The following is a 23,956-nucleotide window of genomic DNA, read 5'->3' as shown; positions in this document are numbered from 1 at the left end:
ACGATTTCAGCATAAGGCTGCAACATAACAAAATGTGAAAAAAGTAAAGGGGTCTGAATACTTTCTGAATGCAATATATATATATAATATGTATGTATATATGTATATATATATATATATATATATATATATATATATATATATATATATATATATATATATATATATATATATATATATATATATATATATATATATATATAGGACATATAGTTGAGACTCATGGAAGGGCCAGTATTAGCACATGGAACGGGTCAGGACACAGCAGGACAAAAGGAACAGTAGAGAGAAAGGGAGAAAACACCAACAGCAGAGTTATAGGCCGAGATAAAGGCAGACTTGGACAAACGTAATCGTGCAATGCCTAGTAAAAAAAATTTTTAATTTAGAATTTAGAATTTTAATTTAGAATAAAAAAAAAAAATTTTAGTTTTAAAAGTTTGAGTTTCGAAAGTCCCAAGTGTTACATAACAATATTATCTATTCAAGTTCAGCATAGAGGGAAGCAGCTGCTGCCAGACTGGTAGTGGGATGCTGATGATCATTTTACCCGAAAAATATACAGCCAATACACTGACCTGTCGAGATGGTAGTCGATGAAAGAGCTCACTGATTAATCGTCCAGCTGAGTCACTCAAGGAAACCACAGTCTCAAACAACTGTTGTAACTGTTCCTTAAGTGCACCTCTTCGCTGTCAAAGGCAGCACATTACAACATTATCAACGAATTCACAATTATTTTAGCAGCATCTTTGAAAGTACATCAGCTATGATATAGATGCCAAGAGTACGAGTAGAAAAACATTTAAAAGGTGGGGTATAAAATAAGCAGTATGATTGAGTAACTGCAGGGAGTAACAGGGTTGGTTCTTATCCAACGTTCACAACTTGCCGTGAGCACAAGAATATTCTCTGTAGAGAGTATGAGCATACTTTGACCTTGAGGAAGGGTATACCTTGACCTTACCTCCAGTCCTACATATACAAGGTATAAATTAACTGAATGTATCAGGTGCATAGCATGATGGGCCAAATTGCTTGATATGTCATGGCTCCTCACATCAAGTTCCTGGAATTCCTTCCCAAACAGACTGCTTCTTCTCCTTCACTAGCTTACCACTTGATGCTTCCAAATGTTATATTTAATATCTCGACACTGGTATACTGAGGCATGTGGTGAGGCAATCATGAAAAAGCCACTTGTGTTTTACACCTTCAAGGCAAAGCTAATATATATATATACACAGTCACGTGAAAAAGTAAGTAATGTGGGGCTTGAGCCCCCCCCCCCCCTCTTTGTGTTCTATTGACCGTTTGACCAATTACCAAGTATAATCAATTATATGTTTTGTTTTGAGTGATTGCTGTATCCTTTTTTAATACTTTTTCCTTTTATGTCCTTTTCAGCTTGTTATATCCTTATAAGGAATTATCCCTTACTCTGTGAAAGACCAACTGTATCTTTCTAGTCTCCCACGAGACTTTGTCAAATTATTTTATGTTGGCATAAATACGATTATCCACTCCCTTTGTACTTCCAAAACCAAGGTTCTATGAGGAAGCCATAAACATGTTGACGCATGCTGCTGACCATCTTATCAAAACTTACCCATGAGTGGCCTTGGATGAAGTAACCGATGAGCCCACTCTTTCTCTTTGTCTTGTGAGCTAAAGTCACCCCCCAATATTCCCTTTATAAAGTGAAGCTTGATCGAATTATTTCAGAGCATCTTGTTGGAACGTTCGTCTTTGTGAGCTTCGATTTCGACGTTTTGCTTTCCACAGCCTGTGTTTGACGAATCCAATAAATATATCAGTTGTTCCTTCTCAGTCTTGAGTCCTAAGTCAACGGAGTCTGGCAAGTACACCCCATGTAAACTTTTGACTTTTTCAACATATTTCAACATACAGCTATTTGATCTTCATTTCAACAATATTGATAGATAAAGGTGATATAATAGAACAAATATCATGAAACATTTACATTTTGTAGTCCATTGTATAATTTAAATAAACATCAATGCAAATTTCACATGCGGAAAAAGTAAGTACACCCTTGGATCTAATGGGTGGTATTGCCCCCTTTGGCAGAAACAACCTCAAGTAGGCGTTTCTTATAACTGTCTACCAGTCTCTGACATCGACTGGGAGAAATTTTTGCCCACTCCTCCATGCAGAATTCTTTCAGCTGTGCGATGTTTGAGGGGTTTCTTGAATACACAGCTCGTTTCAAATCTCCCCACAACATCTCGATAGGATTTAGATCCAGGCTTTGACTTGGCCATTCCAGAACCCTCCATTTCTTTCTTTTCAGCCATTCCTTGGTGGATTTACTTGTATGTTTAGGGTCACTGTCATGTTGCAAGGTCCACCTTCGGTTGAGCTTCAACTTTCCGACAGATGGCCTCACATTAATCTTAAGCACCCTCTGGTACAATGAAGAATTCATAGTGGATTCTATGATGGTGAGCTGCCCAGGACCTGATGCAGCAAAGCTGCCCCAAACCATAATATTTCCACCACCATACTTTACAGTTGGTATCAGGTTCTTGTGCTCAAATGCTGTCTGGAATGCTCAAATGCTGTGCACCTGAGCAGCTTGTGAGCTTTGTTGTGTTTGTCCTGCGCGTTTTCATTTCCCCCATCTTGTCTATGTGTTTGTCTTATACTTTTTGTCTTTGTTACCCTCGCCTGAGGAGAGGGTATTGCATTTGAGTCCGTTTGTTTGTCTGTCTGTCTGTTTGTCCGCACAGAATAAATATGATTTTCTCTGCGACCGTTAAGGACAGGAAATTTTCACCATAGGTGCAACTCTATCTGTAGAATTTTGAAATGATAATTATGACGTCATGGACACGTGGTTCGGCCACCATCTTAGAAAAACCGAAAAACTTTGCACCTCTATCTCTGAAAGCAATGAATAGAAAAAATTGAGACATGGCTCATTGTAAAGAACTCTCCATGGGGATTAAAATGTTAATGATGACGTCATCGGTCACATGGTTTGGCCGCCATATTGGAAAAAGCAAAAAAAAATTGCACCTCTATCTCTGAAAGCACTGAAGAGAAAAAATTGAGACATGGCTCATTGTAAAGAACTCTCCATGTGGAATAACATCTGTTAATGATGATGTCATAGGTGCCTCCATTATGACGTCATAATTTGACAAGTACAAAACTTCATCCGATCAAGATGAAATTTCTTGAGCATAATCTAGGAATAAATTAGTGGAGAAAAAAAAAATGATGACGTCATCGGTCATGTGGTTCGGCCGCTATATTTGTTTTAACACAAAAGCCTTAAAAACCACTGTAAATACATCCTGGCAAGGGTTTGCAATCTCTGATTGCTCTTTCTTGTTTGTCCTGCGTTTTCGTTAGTCTCTCCCTTCCTGCTTTTCCCCAGCCTTCCTCCTGTTTGGTGGCCTCGCCATCCAGGCAGGTAGGCAGGCTCGCGCTTCCCCGCTACCACTTCCCTCCCCCCCTCTGCCCACCCATCATTCCCCATGTTGTCCTCCGCCCCTCCCCCAGCATGGCGACCAGGTGCCGTAACTGTGTCCAATTTAAATTCGCGAAGGAGGGACCCGTGCCACCAGGTGAGGTGTTTGGTTGGACTGTTTTGTTGAACACGTTGGAGTTCAAGGCTGATGATTTTTATTGCCTCATCTCCTTGGCCCGTGGGTTTGATGTGTCCTTCCAGTCTCCTGGAAGACTTGCCGAGTTCTGGGTGAGGTGGACTGCCGCCCGGTCAGCTGGATCTCTGGCTGATTGGGTGGTCGAGGCTCTCTCTGACCACAGAGGGTCGTGACGGGCTGCTTCTACAATGAGAGTGTTTCTGATTTTGACGTGCAGTATTGGTTGTCTCGTGTCTAAAAATCGAAAATCCTCAATTTCCATCCGATTGACTTGAAATTTGAATGGGATTCTCATATCAGCTTCATGAAATCAACCACCAACTATTTTTGAGGTGAATATAGGCCAAAAGGTCACCATACACTCCCGGTCAAAAGTTTTAGAACACCTCAATGTTTCCAGTTTTTATTGAAATTTACGCAGTTTAATGTCTCAATGTACTCTGAAATTAAGCATAGAACAAATAAACAATTGGAGATAAAAAGAAATCATAGAATCATTTTGTTTAACAAAATGTAATCTAAATTTTTGACTCAGCAAAGTAGCCACCTTTTACAGATATAACCGACGAACACACTCGTGGCATTCTTTCTGCAATGGAAATCAAATATTGTTCGGGAAGTTCTTCCCAACACTGTTGCAGAAGTTCCCACAAATGTGTTGCACTTGTAGGTTGCTTTGCTTTCACCCTTCTATCCAGTTCATCCCAAACCAGCTCAATGGGGTTTGTCTGGAGACTGTGCTGGCCCATTCCATGATTTGAAGCCTACCGTCTTGTTCTTTTCCTCGAAGGTAGTTTTGACATAGCCTGGAGGTGTGTTTAGGGTCATTATCTTGCTGTAGGATGAACCCCTGACCAACTAGACATATACCAGAGGGTATTGCACGGCGCTGCAAAATGTTGTGGTTGCCATTTTGGTTCAGGATGCCAGTCACTCTGTGCAAGTCGTCGACTCTGGATCCAGCAAAAGAGCCCCAGACCATCACGCTTACTCCTCCATGTTTGACAGTTGGTGTCACACACTGAGGAACCATCCTTTAGCCTACTCGACGGCATACAAAAACCCTGCGTGATGAACCAAAGATTTCAAATTTTGATTCATCAGTCCATAAGACCTTCTTCCAGTCTTCAGTAGTCCACTAGCGGTGCTTCATGGCCCAGGCAAGCCTCTTTTTCTCATTTTGCCATCTCAGCAATGGCTTTCTTACTGCCACTCGACCTATCAAACCTACAGCTCGAAGTCTTCTCTTCACAGTTGAAACTGAGACTTGCTTACTTCGACCAGTGTTAAGCTGTGCTTGAAGCTGTTGTCCTGTGAGCCGCCTATCACGCAAGCTGTTGACTCTCAGAAACTTGCCTTCTGATTCTGTTGAGGCTTTGGGTCTGCCAGACCTCTTCCTGTCAGAGTTTCCTCCAGTTTCCAAGTGCCTTTTGATGGTGTAGGAAACTGTACTCACTGACACCTTGGCTTTCTTTGCAATTTCTTTGCAATGATTCTATGATTTATTTTTTATCTGTAATTGTTTATTTGTTTGATATTTGTTTGAAGCTGGAAGGTGTGAAAACATTTTGCTACCTCGGAGACATGCTGAATGGAGAAGGTGGATCAGACTCGGCAACGGTTGCTAGAGTGAGATGTGCATGGAAGAAGTTTCGGGAACTGAGTGGCGTGCTGATGATGAGGGGAGTGTCGTTGAAGCTGAAGGGAAAGGTGTATGCCGCATGTGTGAGAAGTGTTATGATTTATGGGAGCGAGACATGGGTAATGAACGTAGAGCAGCAACGAAGGTTGGAAAGGGTGGAAATGCGAATGGTTCGACGGATGTGCGGCGTATCGTTGAGAGAGAGGAAGACAAATGATGAATTGTGAAAGATGATGGGAATAGAGCCTGTGATTGATGCTGTGAAGAGGAACAGGTTGAGATGGTTTGGTCATGTGTTGAGGAAGGATGAGAGTGACTGGTTGAGAAGAGTGATGGAAATGAATGTAGAAGGAAGTAGAGGACGGGGAAGACAGAGAAAGACTTGGCTAAAGATGGTGGAAGAAGAAATGCGGGCAAGGGGGTTAACAAGGAGAGATGCAGAAAATAGGGCAAAATGGAGAAGATTGTCATGGGGACCGCAAGGCTAACCCCCGCTCTAGTAGGGAAAATGGCCTTTTAAAATGCATGTTGTTTGTTGTGTTTATTTGTTCGATGCTTAATTTCAGAGTACATTGAGACATTAAACTGCGTAAATTTCAATAAAAACTGGAAAAATTGAGGTGTTCTAAAACTTTTGACCAGTAGTGTAGGTCCAATTTCTAAAATTGTCAATTTTCATCCGATTAACTTAAATGTTGAAGACAATTTGGATATCAGGTCACTGAATTCAACCACTAGTTATTTTTGAGGTCAAAAGGATGCTCTACTGAGTGCCATTCTACTTTGTTCTGCTTTGCCAAGTGTTGCTCTATGAGTGATTTTTCATCTGTCTGCCCATTTATGAACAAAATATCTGAAAAAGTTGTGAACGGATTCGGAGAGAAATTTGGCAGAGATGTTGCGTATGTGACAAGGACAAAATGATTAGATTTTGGTGAAGATCCAGATTCGGATCCGGCTACTAGAATTTTTAAAAGTGATTCTTCACCATTGGGAGATAGGGCTAAAAACGATACATAGCAGGATATCTCAAAAAGTTGTGGACGGATTTGGACGAAACTTGCTGGCCCGGTTGGGTATCTGACAAGGGCGATTCGATTTTGATGAAGATTTGAATATGGATTTGAATGTGAGAATTATGAATTTTTTAAAAGAGATTCTTCACCATTGGGAGATAGGGCCAAAAACGATACATAGCAGGATATCTCAAAAAGTTATGGATGGATTCGGATGAAACTTGTTGGACAGGTTGTATGTGTGACAAGGAAGAATCGATTCAATTTTGGTGAAGATCCGGATCCAGATCCAGCTCGTATAATTTTTTAAGTGATCGTTCACCACTGAGTGATATGGCCAACCGGGTGGAGGTATGCTCTCGACCGAGTGCCGTTCTGGTTTTGTATTTTTAATTACTTTTTCTAAAATTTGTAGAATTTGTTTTTCACTTAGATGTTGTAGGTTACGATGTGTAACTAAAGGTGGAAAAAGGCTGATTTAATGCAATTTAATTATACACTATAAGGCAACAAAATATGAAAATTTTGAAAGGGGGTGTAGACTTTCTATAGGCACTGTATATTAATCTATAGATGGTTCAGCCTTGTACCCAACATGAACTAAGTGATGGAAACCACTAGACCTGTAGACCTCAAGCATTATCTCTTCTCCAATTCTCTCCTCTATCTCCGATCATCAGTTCAGCTTCCGCACTGGCTGTTAAAACAAGGGGAAAGTTGCTTTGTTTAACCAAGGATTCCAAAATGTGTTTGCCAAAAATGGATGGATACAATAAATCTCAAACGAGAAATTGGGAGCAACTCTCTAAGTTATTCAAAGTCAGGCAACCTTGCATTACCTGGACACGGTTTCACTATTTCATCCCCCAATTTACTTTTGTGGCCAGCCCGTGGAAGAGGTTGAGCTCTGTTGCTCCAAGGCTTCACAACCTGTCACAACATATCGTGAAGTAAAGAGTATGGATCCAGATTCTGGTTTGGTGGAGCTGCTTCCTATCTTGCTCTACTTGAGGCAATCAAGACCAAAGCTTCTTCATTGTTTACAAGCAGAAACCCAAACTCCATGATTGTATAGCATCTCACGGTGGGAGGCCAAACCCCCAAATCTAACTTCTCACCACCGAAAAGCAGGTTGATGGACACAGTTTTTTATTGCTTCACTTGTAGCTTGGCTCCTCAAACCTCTTATCGCTCCATTATTCTTGAAACCCACAGCTTCAACAAATTTAAAGGAGTAGGATAGACATACACAACCCTGATTCATATTTAAAGTGACAAATCTGGCCAATTTTGATCCCCCATGCACAGACAAAACATCCGATATCAACGATCATTTACCGAAACAATAGGCAAACATATGGATTATGCCAAGGCATAGAAGCCAAGGCATAGTCTGCCTCAATTTTGCTCATCCATTTTCCATCATTACTTTCGCCACCGAAGGTGGACGGAGGTTGTGTTTTCACACCTGTTTGTCTGTGAGCGGGATATCTCAAAAAGTTGTGGACAGGTTGTGTGTGTGACAAGAAAGAATTGACTAGATTTTAGTGAAGATCTGGAAACGAGAATTTTAAAAATGATTCTTCACAATGGAGAGATAAGGTCAAAAACGATATACATGTATAGCACGATATTTCAAAAGGTTGTGGACGTGCTATGCCAAAACTTGGTGGATGCGTTGGGTAGGTGACAAGAGCAAGCCGATTAAATTTTGGTTATGTCCGGTTGCAGATGAGGCCTATCAGTAGGATACAAAACATAAACTATTCAGCCTGGTGAGGTTATGTTCACTACAGCATGTCACATCTGATGGTCCCCTACAGATACCTTGTTATGACTTTTATCTCCTTCGCGTTTATCAACTTGCACACTTTCCTCACACACATTAACAACTTCACAGGTTTTAATAGGCGAGTGCGGTGTACTTATCGATGTCCTAGTCGGTGATAGCAAAGCGATTCGATAATCACTTTGAGCTCTCTTCCATACCTTTCTCAATTCTAAGCTGAATAGAACTCATATTCTAAGCTGAATATAACTCATTATAAGCTGAATATAACTCATATTCTAGGCTGAATATAACTCATTCTCATATGTATAACTCATTGTGTGTCTGTTGTCTCATGCCCCTCCCTCCAGTCTTTCAAGAATGCTCCCTTCATGCTATCTTCAATCAATAATAATCACTAATTCAATAATCATTTCATGCTTTCTCCATTGTACATCCGTGGTCTCTTCTACTCTCGCTAACATCCTTCTAACCCTTGCCTTTCTGCCACTTATCCACTCATATGGTATTATTGTCTCCCTTTTCCCATTTTGTTCTCTGCCAGTATGTGAACCTTCCAACCTCTGTCATGTAGCTCCTACATGAGTCTAGTTGTCTTCATGAAATAAGTAAATAAGTAAGTAAATACAAATACAAAACAAATAGGAAGACAAAGAAAGATGAAGAACGGTTAGCAAAGGTTAATGCATTTTATAGTTCATGCATATTATTTGTGCAAAGCAACCGATTAACTTAAATGGAATGATGCATTCATAAAAGGAGATACGTTGTCAGAAAACATGGCACCATGGGTAAACCAAAGGGGTGCGCAAAGCAGAAAGGCATGGGTAACACCAAAGGTAGGAGGACAATGGGTGATTAATGAGAGGAGAGAGAATAAAAATCGATTTATGACAACAATGTGTGCATGTAATCCATACCGAATGCCCAGAACTATTTTCTTCAGGATTTTCCTTATGATGAACATCTTCATCCTCTTCCTCTTCATCATCATCCTCCTCCTCTTCTTCCTCATCTTCATCCTCCTCCCCTTCCTGCTCTATCAAATTCATTTCCTCTCCTTCCTCTTCTTCATCTTCATCTTCATCTTCATCATCATCATCATCATCATCATCCACATTTTCTTCCCGGCCTTGCTCTCGTCCAGACACATGTCCACTGTGACCCTCCGTCAGCAACTGATTATATCGTGCGAGGTACATGTCCATTAGCAGGCGTGCATCTTGTACTTCCTGACTGCCCTCCTTGGTTGTACATAAAAAAGGAGGAGAGAGAGAGAGTATATAAGCAAAGCAAACAGTCTAATAAAATTATTCATTTCATTATGATGCAGGATTATGGTTTGGTCATGTGTTGAAGAAGGATGAAAGTGACTAGTTGAGAAGAGTGATGGAAATGAATGTAGAAGGAAGTAGAGGACAGGGAAGACCGAGAAAGACTTGGCTAAAGGTGGTGAGAGAAGAAATGCGGACAGGGGGGTTAACAAGGGGAGATGCAGAAAATAGGGCAAAATGGAGAAGATTGTCATGGGGCCCACAAGGCTAACCCCCGCTCTAGCAGGGAAAATGGCCTTAAAATGCCTGTTGTTGTTGTTGTTGTTGTATTATGATGCAGGATTCAACATTAACAATGGCTAGCTGGCAAAATACCAGTGGTTTAGGTTATGTACCCAAAAGTGCTGCAATTAGGTGGCAAATAATTTCCAGTTGACACTCACAGGTATTTACAAAAGTCAAATATTTTTTTAAAATTCTAACTTCAAACATTCAAACGAGTGAATTTGAGGTTAACCACCTACTCATTTTGTTCTAGAAACTCAGAGTGAAGAGAATCATTCATTTGCAGTACAGGGCTGCTGGTTTGCATCATTGCTGAGTGATGGGGCTATGCCCCTTGTAGGTGAGAGCAGAATTTGAAATTCGGCCAGATTTCTGGCAATAGTTCAGCTACTTAAGTGAAGTTAATGCAATACGTTGTATATCAAGGTATTTATTTATTTTATTTTTTTGTATACAAGATCGAGGCTCATGTAACAGCGAACATTAATCACAAAAAGACAAACCGACACAGAAAACATAACATAAGGGGAGCGGGAGACAAGATGGGGAGAGAGAAGGAAGCACACAAGTAACATTTAAGAGCAGAGACATCGGGAGATATGTGGGAGGGAGAGGGCTTGGGGGGAGGAGGCACGGGAAGGGGGGGGGGGGGTGGGAGAGGTATAAAACACATGGATACTGCTAGGACTTCCAGGTAAGAAGCTGTAATTTCAAAAAGTGGATCTGGGGTGAATTAAAGGGCATAGAAAAGATCAAGGTTTTGGATGGGGGAAGACAAGAGACGGTGGTGAACAGCTGTTTTAAAGACCTGGAGGGAGGAGTGGGATTGAATAGAGTGAGAGAGGTTGTTCCAGAGGCAGGAGAAAAGAGGAATGAAAGAGTGAAGGTGAATAGAGAGTCTTGATTTTGGCAGTTTCACCATAAGAGGGTTGCAGGCAGCTCTTGTGGGACCTGTAGGAATATTTGGGGGACAGAGCACAGACAGAGCTGGGGGAGCTAGGCTGGAGAGGAGGCGGTAGAAGACAGAAAGACCACCAACCTGCCTGCGGTGAGTGTGAGGTGTGAGGAAGGAGCACCAGCCCAGAGAGGAGAGCAGTATTCCATTGAGCTGTGGATGAAAGCCTTGTATGTGGTGAGGAGCTCAGGTGTGCCAAGCAAGGACTTCACACGACGGATGATGCCCAGTCAGCGACTGGCTTTGGAGGCCAGCTTGAAAATGTGGTTTTCCCAGGAAAGATCATGGCAGATAGTGAGACCCAAAAGCTTGAGTGACAGAACTTCTTGGAGAGGATTGTTGAGAAAGTAGATGGGAGGGTTGTCCAGTCGATCTTTTCGGAGAGGCATAGTAAGAGTGTGAGATTTGTCAGGATTGAAAGACATGTTCCACTTGTTTGACCAGTCTGTGATTTTGTCCAGGTCTGCAGAGAGTGAGGAGGCTGTAGACTGCCGATCTGAGGGATGAGGTATGGAGTGGCAGAGAGTAGAGTCATCAGCAAAGAGATAGAGAGGATTTTCAAGAGAGTCAGAGATATCATTGATGGAGACCAGAAAAAGCACAGGGCCCAGAACACTGCCTTGGGGAACTTCAGCCTGAACAGGAAGGGGAGATGAGAGAAATCCTTTCAGGGCCACACGTTAACTATGACCAGAGAGGAAGTCCGCAAGCCATGCGTGGAGATCTCCATGGATACTGTAGGAGGAGAGATTGGAGAGCAGAGCGGGGTGCCAGACCGTATCAAAGGCACGTGATATGTCAAGGGAGACAGCTCTGATTTCCTGTTTGGCATTAAGGACCTCCATCCATTGTTGAGACTGCAGAAGCAGCATGTCCAGAGTAGAATGACCTGGTCTGAATCCAAATTGATGATTCGAGATCAAGCCATTGGAGAAGAGGAAGAATTTGATGTCAGAAGTGATGATTGATTCATGACCTTGCTGATTATTGGGAGCAAGCTGATTGGTCTGTCGTTGCAAGGATCTGTTTTTGCACATTTTTTGTGTAAAGCGGTGATGTTGGCTGATTTCCAAGCTGATGGCAGCTGACCTTGAGCAAAAGAGAGGGTGAAGAGAACAGATAGAGGGTGAGATCGAGCAGCAGAGCAGGATTTTAGGACCCGTGCGCTGATGTCGCCTGGTCCAGTTGCAGAATCGGAGTCGAGGTTTGACAAAAACTTCTCCACCTTCTCAGGAGAGCAGGACACAGAGTCCAGGAGCACCTGGGTTCGACTGGGAAAGGTGGGTACAGAGAGAGATGGGTTCGGGACACAATATTTTGAGGCAAACACAGAGTTGAGTCAATGAGAACCACTTTTTTTTAATTTCTAAAATCCTCAATTTTCATCCAATTGACTTGAAATTTGAAAAGGATTTACATATCGGCTGAAGCCTCAGTCATACTGGATTGTACGTTTTCTGGATCGTGCGATTGGTGGCAATTTGGCTGAGGTACGACCAATCGGCAATGTTTGCTACGATCTCCATTTGCGATCGCATACTGTGATTGCTCTTAAGACTGGTGGTAGGTCATCGTACGATTGGTGGTACGCGTGGTCGTGCGATCACCAACGATTGGAGAAGATCGATCGCAAGATCAATCGTAGGTAATCATGCGACTAGTGGTGGCGATCAGCGACCGATCGTACGATCAGCGACCGATCGTACGATCAATCGTGGCAAAATGCAACCGCTTGCACGATCGATCGCAGCCAATCACAGCCAGTCGTGAGATGGGTTGCTCGATCAGATCTAAAGGCTCGCGATCGTGCGTCAGCATCAGTAGTCACCTACCTCTCAAGGAGTACACTTCGTCAAACTTTTCAACTGAAACTATAATTCGCTATGCCTCCCAAGAAGGGAAAGGGCCGTGGGAAGAGTACCCAGCCAGAGCCAGATCCAGAATCTGATGTCGGGGAGATTTTGGCTGAGATTCAGCCGGTACCGGCCACGCGGGATGACCCCGCCTGGGACACGCCCACCGAACAACAGGATGCAGGTGACGACTTAGCAGAGGATGAAACGGCGGCCAAGAGGAACAAGATGCCAGTGCTGGAGCCAGCAGTAGAGCAGGCTCTCTGCGAATAGTTCGCCGACCACCCCCTGTTTTACGACATGAGCGACGTCAGTTTCAAGAACCGGCAGAGTGATATGCTCTCTTCGGGTGTCGTAGTGGAGAGTGACCTGAACCACAGAAGCCACTCCAAATATACTGGTCTGCGAGCTAAAGACTGGTGGTACCACCAATCGTAAGGTCGTGCAACCAGTCGGGACAGGTCGTGACTGGTCGCACTACCGATCGTGAGGTCGTACGACAGGTGGCACCACCAATCGTCAGGTGGCAGGACCAGTAGCACGACCAATCGTGCGACTACCTGACCCGCGATCATGCACGACTGGTGGTGCGTCCATGCGCGACTGGTGGTACGACCATGTAAGACCTGTCTGCGACCTCTTACGATTTGGAATCGCAGGTCAGAAGTTTTGAACATGACCATCGACCTTGCTGCGACTGATTTTGCTCTGGCGATCACCCACGACCTCTGCGACCAGGCGCGCGCTCTTTCTACGATTTGCCCGTGATTCCAACATTTTTCGGTCGCAACTAGGTCGTAAGCTGGTCGCAGGCCAGTGTACCTGGGGCCTAACTGAATTCAACCACCAACTATTTTTGAGATCAGCATCGGCCAAAAAGTCAACATAGGCCAAACGTCAACAACAATTTCAAATTTCTAAAATCCTCAATTTTCATCCGATTGACTTGAAATTTGAATGGGATTCAGAGATCAGCTAACTGATTTCAACCACCAATTATTTGAGGTCAAAAGGATGCTCTATTGAGTGCCATTCTGCTTTGTTCTCTTTTGCCAAGTGTCGCTCTATGAGTGATTTTTCATTAGTCTGTTTGTTTGTTTGTCCACACAGAATAAATATGATTTTCTCTACAACCGTTAGTCCGATTAACAGGAAATTTTCACCACAGGTGCACGTCCACCTGCATAATTTTTTAATGGTAATTATGACATCATAGATCACGTGGTTCGACCACCATCTTGGAAAAACCGAAAAACTTTGCACCTCTATATCTCTGAAAGCGCTGAATCGAAAAAAATTGAGACATCGCTCATTGTAAAGAACTCTCCATTGGGAATAAAATATGTTAATGATGATGTCATAGGTGCCTCCATTATGACGTCATAATTCGACAAGTACAAAACTTCATCCGATCAAGATGAAATTTATTGATCGTCATGTAGGCATAAATTGGTGGAGAGAAAAAATTATGATGACGTCATTGGTCACGTGGTTCGGCCGCCATCTTGGAAAACCGAAAAAACTTGTACCTCCATTACTCCAAAAGCGCTGCATAGACAAAATTAAGACATGGCTCATTGTAAAGAACTCTCCATGTGGAATAACATCTGTTAATGTTGATGTCATAGGTGCCTCCATTATGACGTTGTTACAGACGCGGTTGTGGATGTTGGTTTACCGAGCGGTTTGGTATGACCGCGTCTGCACAGTTTACCCGATTATACTCGAACGTTGGCCGAGTCGCGCTACGCTAAATCAATTGAGGAAAGGACACAACGGCTGGGTTAAAATGACACGACACCAGGGGTACAGTTCTCAAGACCTCCGGAGGAGGTTATAATATTTCGGAACGTTAGATTACAAGGACAAGAGAGACAGCATAGGAAGGTAGGCACTTAAATACGGTCTTATAGTAGCCCCGACAGACGACAGATAAACGGGACAAGACTGACTCACACTGGGATTGATGGCAAGGAAGGGCAGGTAGTCGGTGGACAGCACAAGGTGCACTCTTGGCTCAGGGACAGGATCCACACGGTCCGAAAGATGCAGGGAGGTCTCTCAGCGCTCGGAGGTGGCGACTGGTTCTTCTTCAAGCTCGGGGCGCATCTGACGTCACGTCCGGTAAGTCGCTGCGTATATCCGGCGGGGAGTGACACGCCCTCGGCTCGTTAGCTCCGCCCCAGATGGAATCGGCCCGTTGCTTCTGATTGGGTGCGGGGGGTTACCGGGCTCCGCCCTTGACGAGGGGCCGATAGGCAGCCCCTTCGTGGTAACCCCGTCGGCGCACATGGGTAATGGCGGCTAACCGAGCCGGAGTGAGGACGCACACTCCCCGCGCGCTGTTGTGGTAGTTGTTGTTGTTGTCGTTGCACCCTTCTCTACCCTCGGGGCGTCCCGACCCGATAAATCTTTACCTACGTTAGTGTGGCACTCAGATGTAGTTCCCTCTACTATTAACTCTACCCTGAGTGCGACAGTTTTACAGATGTTCACAAATGAGTAAATATGTCCCCCTGCGACGTTGCACCCTTCTCCTCACAGAAACACACCCACAGGATAACCGATCGCGGAAAGAATTCTCAAACTAAACATACAGCCGGTAGGGAGCATTATTTACATAAGACTACACTGATATTTACACTACGATCCAGGACCTGTTTTTGGAGGAACACATGCAGATGTTATGCATAGAGAGAGCACGCATGCCAGCATCGATACACCAACCCACGAGTGCTCTGTGGCCTTACGGCCTTTAATAATGTGCAGAGCACCCCATCCAAGCACCAAAAGCACCACCCCATCACACAGTCAGCACCATCCGGTGCACCAATAAAATGTTTAATAATCATGGTGTGGTGTCGCAGCCGGCCGATGGTCTGCCGCTGGTCTTGCCTTCGTGTGGTGCACTTGGTGTTCTGGCTTCCTTAGAAAATAAAGAAAGGCGCCAACCGCGTCCATTTCCTTATTGTGGCCGTCAGGGGGCCAACTATTAGTGGTTCACCTGTATGGCATAGGTGCCACGTTGACCCAGAGGTCCATCCACGGGTGGTGCTTGGCCGCAAAAGAACTGCGGTCCATGGTGGGCGGCCACAAACATTGCGGTCCATATGGTGTATCGATCCAGGCAGCAAGCAGCGAAAGTGCAGGCCCACAACTGCGGAGCCAGCACCTCTCTCTTCTCTCTCTCTGCCCCAAAGCCAGATCCTCGGAGGTGGGAGACAAAAGAAAAGACAAGTGAGTAAGGTGGTAAGGGCGCAAAAGTGCACGCAATGTAAGATGATGCACACTGGGGGCACATGGGAACCAGGTGAGACAGGTACGTTCCTACCGTATGCCCCCCCCCCCCACCAGGTAACCTACATGGCCCCTCCCTTACCCCTTACTGTATCCACACAACACAACACTACCCATAAACATCTACTTTACAAATCAACAAACGTCCCTACTGTCTTCCCCGTTCCTCCCATATACCAAATTCGTCTTCTCTCCCTCCTAACCAATCAAATTTGCCATTTTCAACTCTCATCAAAATTTGCCATCTCCAACTGAACATCAAAATTTGCCATTACCAATTCATCATCAGTCCCTCCTAAGGAGGGAGAGATGGAATCACCCCAATGTCTCATCCACGTCGTGATGTGTCTCACAAATCCAACAGCAATCCTTACTTCCTGCAACACAAAACAAAGAAAACACAGGTGTGGAGTCATCATCATCACCACAGGTAAGTGGCTGCGTATGGTGCGACAGGCTCATCAATCCTAACTATTTCCTAAATGACTTTAACAACTTTACATTACCCGGGGTCTTTCCCTGCCAAACCATTGGCCCTCTTACACTATGGGTTCTAAAAACCAATTCCCATTGACCAAACTGTGGTGCTTTTCAATTTGGGGTCTCACTCCCCCGATTCATCTCCCGGTGCCCTCGCACAATTTCTGGGCCGCGACGTGTAGCTCTCCCAACAGGTCTACCCACCTGCACACCTCCACCACTGTAGTTGCCTCCGAGCTTACCTGCTCCTTACCCTAACCTAACTACCTGGGGAAGGCCCTCTGGCGCTCTCCCCACTCGGTGCCCTCTCTGGCACTGGGCTACCCGGGTCCGTCCTCCGGATCCTCGGGCCCCACTGACACTAACGGCTCCCAGAGCCCACCTGCGGCCTCACCTGGCCGACATCCTCACAGTGGTGGAGTGCCCAACCAACTACACACACTAACAGGCTACACGCCCAGCCATTTCCACAACACTAATGCACCCATCCACGATACCATTCTGCAACCGCACCACAAATGCCAATATCCAACCACAATTTACCTATACCCTCTACCTAACACTTACACTACCCGCCCCGGGTACTCGTGAAAGGGGTCCACTCTTCCCCCATCCACACCTTCGCACCATGCACACCACTCCGTACCACTTACTCCAACTCTCTCCACACCAGTCATCCTCTGCTCCATATATTCCACACACCTGCACTTGCACACCTGTGCTCTCACACCTGGTGCCACCTGCACCCTTCTCTCCCCAAGCGCATTCGCGCTGATCCACAACACTCACTACTCACACACTGCTCCACACACCTGTCCAGTTGCACACCTGTGCAATCACACCTGTTCAATTCTCACACACACGGCATCATCTCAGCTAACTACTCCCTTCTGAAACTTGCGCTTCCCAGTCGTCCCTTTAAACTATTGCGCTCCCACGTCATTATCATCCACACTAATCTACCTGCGTCCCCACTACAGGTATCAGTCACTAACTAATCTCAACGTTACCTAATGTCATCTTCTAGGGCCCTATCAATATAACCTAACCCACCCGGGCTAGTTTTCACTGCCATATACCCCATAAGCTATAGCGCATTTGCCCCACTTTTGTGAGGGATGACAGAGTTGCCATCCTACCACATCGGGCATCTCCCACTACCAATTTTGCACATCAAATTTCAACAAATCAAAAATTTGCCAATCATCTGCCAATCACTGTACCATTACCAATCATCACTCTGCCAATCCTTTGCCAATCATCAAATTTTGTTTTTTTTCTAATTTTGGGGCCAAAACACTATCCTCATCACACAGTCTACTCACTACTGCCTCTCGGTGCGCCAATTCCTGTCCAAAGCCCGGCTTCGTAAAGCCGAGCAATGAATGCGGGTTGTTTGGTGCCAGCGGCTGGATATGTCCCGCATTCGGCGCAGGGACGGGGGCTTACCCGGGCCGAGATCCCACGCACCATCTCGGCACGGAGCCATCCCATGGCCCGATCTCGACCTGCCGGAATGCCTCAACAAAAAGTGGTCGCCATGACGACCCTTCCTATTGGGCCGCCCGCTCCGCCTAGTGGAGCACGGACGCGGCCGTTCAAAGCGAGGCCCAGCACGCACCGAGGGCCCGATTCGGCTAAAAGTCGCTCTAACCTCTAACCCGGTTACCTTCGATGCCTCACCTGCATGCTTACACCCCACAGCCCGTTCCTTGCTCACACATCCAGCCGTTTCCATGCTCCTCGTACCTTTCCTTACACACCCAGGTACCCTCATTCCACTCACAGCCTTGGTCACACACCTGACCACCGAACACTTTGGCACACATTCGTTGGTCGCACACCTCACCAACACACCTCTTCGCGCCCCCTCCTCGGTCACCTCCTCTGTGACAATCACAGGTGTGCTCTCATTCGCACACCCAACCACGTGCCTCACTACCAATTCCAGCGTGCATTCCCACTCACGCTCTACCATTCCAGGTGTGCTTCCTTTCTCACCTGTCACAACCAACTCACGCTCCTTGTCACTCTCACTACTCTCACCTCCATTCTTGACAGCGCACTCACCCTTACTCTTGACAGCGCACTCTTTCCTCATGCACCCGTCCGTTACACACCTCTCTCGCTTACACTCTCCCGTTACACCCTCTGTAACACTCACCACAGGTGTACACTGTTCCTCACTTTTGACAGCGCACTCTTTCCCCATGCACCTGTCCGTCACACACCTTTCTCGCACACCCTCTCCCGTTACATCCTCTGTAACACTCACCACAGGCGTGCATTCTCCCTTTACACCCTCCGTAACACTCCTCACTACGCGCTCCCATGTGCTCCCTCGCACACGCGCTACGACCGACTCACTCTTGCCAGCACCCTCACTCCTTGGCACGCACTTTTTCCTCACACACCCCAGAGTCGGACTTTCTCGCACACCTCCTCTTTCGCACACCAGACCTGTCGCACACTTCACCAACGGCCTCTCACGAACACCCGGGTCCATCTCGACCCCCAAGCTTCTTAAATCACCTGGCGCATCATACGCACGACCATATTGGTCACCACTTACACCGGGTCCTCTTCGTCTTCGCTTCTCCTCCATCACCTGCGAATCCCTCATCCGGTTAATGAGCACATCATCACGATCCAAACACAGACTTTGGACCAATTCTTTTATCTCCTCTTTTATCTCTTTCTTATCCTCTCTCCGTCGCTTCTTAATTTCGCTCACCCCTTCTTCCACTTCTTCTAATTTCTGCTTCACCTCTTTTATTTCCCGGTACGTCTCCTCAAGCTCATCCTCTAAGGCTACCTTGACCGTTTCCATGTGCGTCCTCACCTGCCGGTCCTTCGTCTCCATTACCTCTATCACCTCGTCCAACCTCGTTGTCAGTCCCTCACGTACCATCTGACATTCCCTCTTCGTCGCTATCAAGTCATCTTTTAGTTCTTTCTGTGTCGCCTTTAACCCTCCTAATACCGCAGTGTTCCTTTGAACCTGCTCCGTTAGTCCTTTTTGTCCCTCCGTCAGCTGTTCCACCTCCTGCGTCAGGTCCTCTATGCCCCCTTGTAACTTTCTCACCCCCTTCTCCATGTGCTCCTTACAGTGCCTCACCTCCTCGCGCACTCCTCCGACCTCCTCACTCACACCTCTTCTGATCTCTTCTCCCATCACTTGCATCTCCTGCCCAGATGCCACCCTCATCTGCTCCATTTCCTCCCTGTGAGCATCCAGTTTGGTCTCTACCCCCATTCTGACCCCCTCTATCTGCTGCCCCATTTGTTTAACTTCCCTTTCCGCTTGGTCCCTCATGTCCCTCAATTTGCCTTCCATCCTGTTTTCTAACCCCTCTAACCCCTTTTGCATCCCTTCCATTTGATTCTCTTGAGCGGCCATTCTGTTTTCTACCCCCATTAACCCATTCCTCACCTCTTTTATCCCGTTGTCTAACCCCTCAAAATTATTGTCTAACTTCCCAAATTTCTTGTCTAACTCCTCAAAATTATTGTCTAACTTCCCAAATTTCTTGTCTAACTCCTCAAAATTATTGTCTAACTTCCCAAATTTCCTGTCTAACCCCTCACCGGTACCCCTCGCTTCGTCCCTCATTACCCCCATTTCGTTTCCCATTACCCCTATTTTGCCCTCCAATCGCTCACCCTGAGCTTCTATACTGTTCTTCAAACCTCCAATTTGGTCTCCCATTTGTTCCATAAAGGCCCTCATTTGCAGGAGGAAAAGGTTCGAATCCACCAGGGGCGCTACCACAGTCGCGGGCGCGGTCGCCGTGGCCATGTGCGAGGCGCCATTTTGTGCGTCTGCTACCCTCGCTGCTTCGCTCTCCTCACGTCCCTCAATTTGGTCCTGGATCGACCCTGCCTCACTCTCCTCTACCGGAACCCAGCCGTCTTGGTCTGCCATAGCGCGACTTTCAAAATTCGGGTTTTTATTTTCGTAAAACAAAATCAAATTTCGCCGTTATAATTTCGAGCGCGTGAAACGCGCTCCGGATCGAATTTCACTTCCCAACACCAATTGTTACCCTAATGGTACAATTGGTGTTCCAAAATTTGGGCCTAATAAATTTAGTCCCAGGTCCGAATCCAACTCCTCGACACCAAAATGTTACAGACGCTGTTGTGGATGTTGGTTTACCGAGCGGTTTGGTATGACCGCGTCTGCACAGTTTACCCGATTATACTCGAACGTTGGCCGAGTCGCGCTACGCTAAATCAATTGAGGAAAGGACACAACGGCTGGGTTAAAATGACACGACACCAGGGGTACAGTTCTCAAGACCTCCGGAGGAGGTTATAATATTTCGGAACGTTAGATTACAAGGACAAGAGAGACAGCATAGGAAGGTAGGCACTTAAATACGGTCTTATAGTAGCCCCGACAGACGACAGATAAACGGGACAAGACTGACTCACACCGGGATTGATGGCAAGGAAGGGCAGGTAGTCGGTGGACAGCACAAGGTGCACTCTTGGCTCAGGGACAGGATCCACACGGTCCGAAAGATGCAGGGAGGTCTCTCAGCGCTCGGAGGTGGCGACTGGTTCTTCTTCAAGCTCGGTGCGCATCTGACGTCACGTCCGGTAAGTCGCTGCGTATATCCGGCGGGGAGTGACACGCCCTCGGCTCGTTAGCTCCGCCCCAGATGGAATCGGCCCGTTGCTTCTGATTGGGTGCGGGGGGTTACCGGGCTCCGCCCTTGATGAGGGGCCGACAGGCAGCCCCTTCGTGGTAACCCCGTCGGCGCACATGGGTAATGGCGGCTAACCGAGCCGGAGTGAGGACGCACACTCCCCGCGCGCTGTTGTGGTAGTTGTTGTTGTTGTTGTTGTTTCATGGGGAAGATGGGAGGAGGTATGGGGAGGTCCTAAACTCACTACTGGTGCCATACAATCACATTCTGGTGCAACGAAGAGTCAGAATTAATGGAAACGAGTCCTTAACTGACATAGACTAAGAATAACTAGCAAGATGTCCGAAAGTTGTCTACGTGAGATGCGGTGGACCTGGGCACGACATTTAATGGGGGAAAAAGGGGAAGGTCGGTTCTACAGAGTGTTGTTTACAGACAATGGGACTAGGGAATGGGGGATTGGGGATAGTTGGGGAGTATTGGGGAAATAGGGGAATATTTACAAGCGGATATGGAGGCCAAATCCCATATCCGCAACAACGTCATAATTCGACAAGATCAATCTGATCAAGATGAAATTTCTTGAGCATCATCGAGGGATAAATTGGTGGAGAAAACGATGACGTTATTGGTCACGTGGTTCGGCCGCCATATTTGTTTCAACACAAAAGCCTTAAAAACCACTGAAAACACGTCCTGGTGAGGGTCGTCTGCAATCTCTGATAACTCTTTCTTGTTTTGTATTGTTTGGAATTTTCTACAAGCTAGGGAATGTCCCTTCTTTTCTATACTTTGCCACATGGCACATACACTTATATAAAGGGACCTTTTCTATGCCCCTGGCATTTCACCCAAGAATATTGATACTGGTGGGCCACCCGTGGGAATCACGGGCATGGACATGTGCGACATTTGGACATCTTCGTTTAGATGCTGCATATTCAGTTTTACAAAATGGTTACTGGCAATTCATCAGATCCAGAAATTATGTTATCTACACAATGTATTTACTTCTGATATTAACATGTGAATGCATGTGCGTGCACATGGGAAATACAGTTTGAAATGTGTAATTACATCTCATGTAAAAAAAGACTTCAAGAGCTCAAAGTCACGCCAATCCCTGCCTATCGATTTGCCGTTCTGCACGACCTCGATCTCCAACCAGCGTGGGGATCCATGCAAGAACTTTGGGGAATGTTACATTCCACTCACGGTTGGCGTATCGTGAGTTCATTGCTTTGAGAGCATTGGGGAATGATGGTACCATCATATGTATTGTTCATTTGATGCAAGTGATATTTTCATTGTACTTTCTTTCATAGTGTTATTATTGCATATGTGAGAGTTCTTAATACAATTACTTGTTTTGTTCTACAATTGCATTGGTGTGGCTTAATAATTACAACCATGGCTTAATAGAACACGCAAAATAACAAATCTGTCTGCCGCATACCCTCTCGAGACTCTGAGGTGCATAACTGGGGTTTGGGGAGGTAATACGTAACAATAGGAACAAACTAAATAGCCATAGAGTTACGTGTGTTCAGTCAAACAAACTTGACAAATACTATACAGCACAATGAGTTCCGAATTAAGATGGAGAATTGGATGAAAACACAAACAGCAACACAGGAACGGAAATATAACGGGGAAAAAAACACGACAAATCCGGTTGGGAAAACTTATCTATGATGAGGTGGAAGCGGTAGCTGCAGATTCGACCATCACATGGAAAAATCTCCAACCTTTTACTGGTCAATACTCTTTACCATTGTTAAGGCTACCAGGCTACCAGCAAATTCAAGCCATGACTACATGTCCAATGCTTTGTGATAATTTTCAATGAAGATAACAAATTAAATAATTTATTACGACCATGATACTTCATGGTCTCATACACATGTTAAAGTGCTCATTTTTGCCCATTCTCTCTCATCGTCATTCCCCTCATCTGGCATCTCCAAAATTTTCTGAACCATAACAGGAAATAACTTAATTATCGTGCCATTTTCACTTGTAGAAAAATTTATTTGTGCCGGAATTTTACAAACTCTGCGGTTTTTCGTGGATCAAAATTTCTTGACAATAAAAATGAATAATCAAGCTGCTACAAAAAAAAAATCACCCTTCTCTCTCCAGAATAATTTTAAATTATTGTTCAATTCCACTTTTTTTTTACCTCTGCCACTAAAGGTGGATGGAGGTTATGTTTACACCCCTATCTGTCTGTTTGTCAGTGAACAAGATATCTCAAAAGGTTGTGGACGGATTCGGATGAAATTTGGCAGAGAGGTAGCGTATGTGACAATGACGAAATGATTAGATTTTGGTGAAGATTCGGATTCGGCTAGTAAAAATTTTAAAGTGATTCTTCACCATTGGGAGATAGGGCCAAAAACGATACATAGCAGGAAATCTAAAAGAGTTATGGATGCATTTGGACGAAACATGGTGGAGAGTTTGTGTTTGTGACAAGGAAGAATCGATTCAATTTCGGTGAAGATCTGGATTCGGATCCGGCAAGTATAATTTTTTAAAGTGATTCTTCGCTATTGGGAGATATGGTCAAAAACGATATAGAACAGGCATTTTAAGGTCATTTCCCCCTGCTAGAGCAGGGGTTAGCCTTGCGGGCCTCATGACAATCTTCTCCATTTTGCCCTATTTTCTGCATCTCCCCTTGTTAACCCCATTGCCCACATTTCTTCTTCCACCACCTTTAGGCCAAAAACGATATATAGCAGGATATCTCAAAACGTTGTGGACGGATGATTTTGATTAAGCGTGATTCTGTATTGTGATTTTTTGGTCTACACTGGGATACAAAACGTAAACTGTTCACCTGGCCGAGGTATGTTCTCGACTGAGTGCCGTTCTAGTTGTACACCGCACCTTTCCTATGCCATCTCCAGGCGCTGCATAACGTCATTGCCGGGCACCGAAGGGTCGGCAGTGACGCACGCTGAAAGGGAGTACTCAGTTTTCACTCTGGTTGTTGTACACCGCTCCTTTCCTATGCCATCTCCAGGCATTGCAAAACGTCATTGCCGGGCACCGAAGGGGGCTCGGCAG

The 23,956-nt window shown here is 45.4% G+C and overlaps 1 protein-coding gene across 7 annotated transcripts in view; it reads right to left on the bottom strand.

Moving 5' to 3' along the window:
• PBRM1 (polybromo 1) overlaps positions 1-23,956 on the bottom strand; it is a 411,924-nt gene that overhangs the window by 352,553 nt on the left and 35,415 nt on the right. For all 7 annotated transcript variants that reach the window (XM_078776019.1, XM_078776017.1, XM_078776018.1 and 4 more), the window contains exons 5-6: positions 9,003-9,326; positions 579-692 (exon numbers count right to left, since the gene is read on the bottom strand). In XM_078776019.1, coding sequence (XP_078632145.1) covers positions 579-692; positions 9,003-9,326 — 438 coding nt within the window. The remainder of the gene's footprint in view (positions 1-578; positions 693-9,002; positions 9,327-23,956) is intronic.

The sequence above is a fragment of the Myxine glutinosa genome, chromosome 4 (genome assembly GCF_964187855.1).
Source record: "Myxine glutinosa chromosome 4, kmMyxGlut1.1, whole genome shotgun sequence".
Taxonomy (NCBI): domain Eukaryota; kingdom Metazoa; phylum Chordata; class Myxini; order Myxiniformes; family Myxinidae; genus Myxine; species Myxine glutinosa.
The sequence above is the reverse complement of the archived record's forward strand: the minus strand, read 5'-3'. Positions and strand labels throughout refer to the sequence as shown.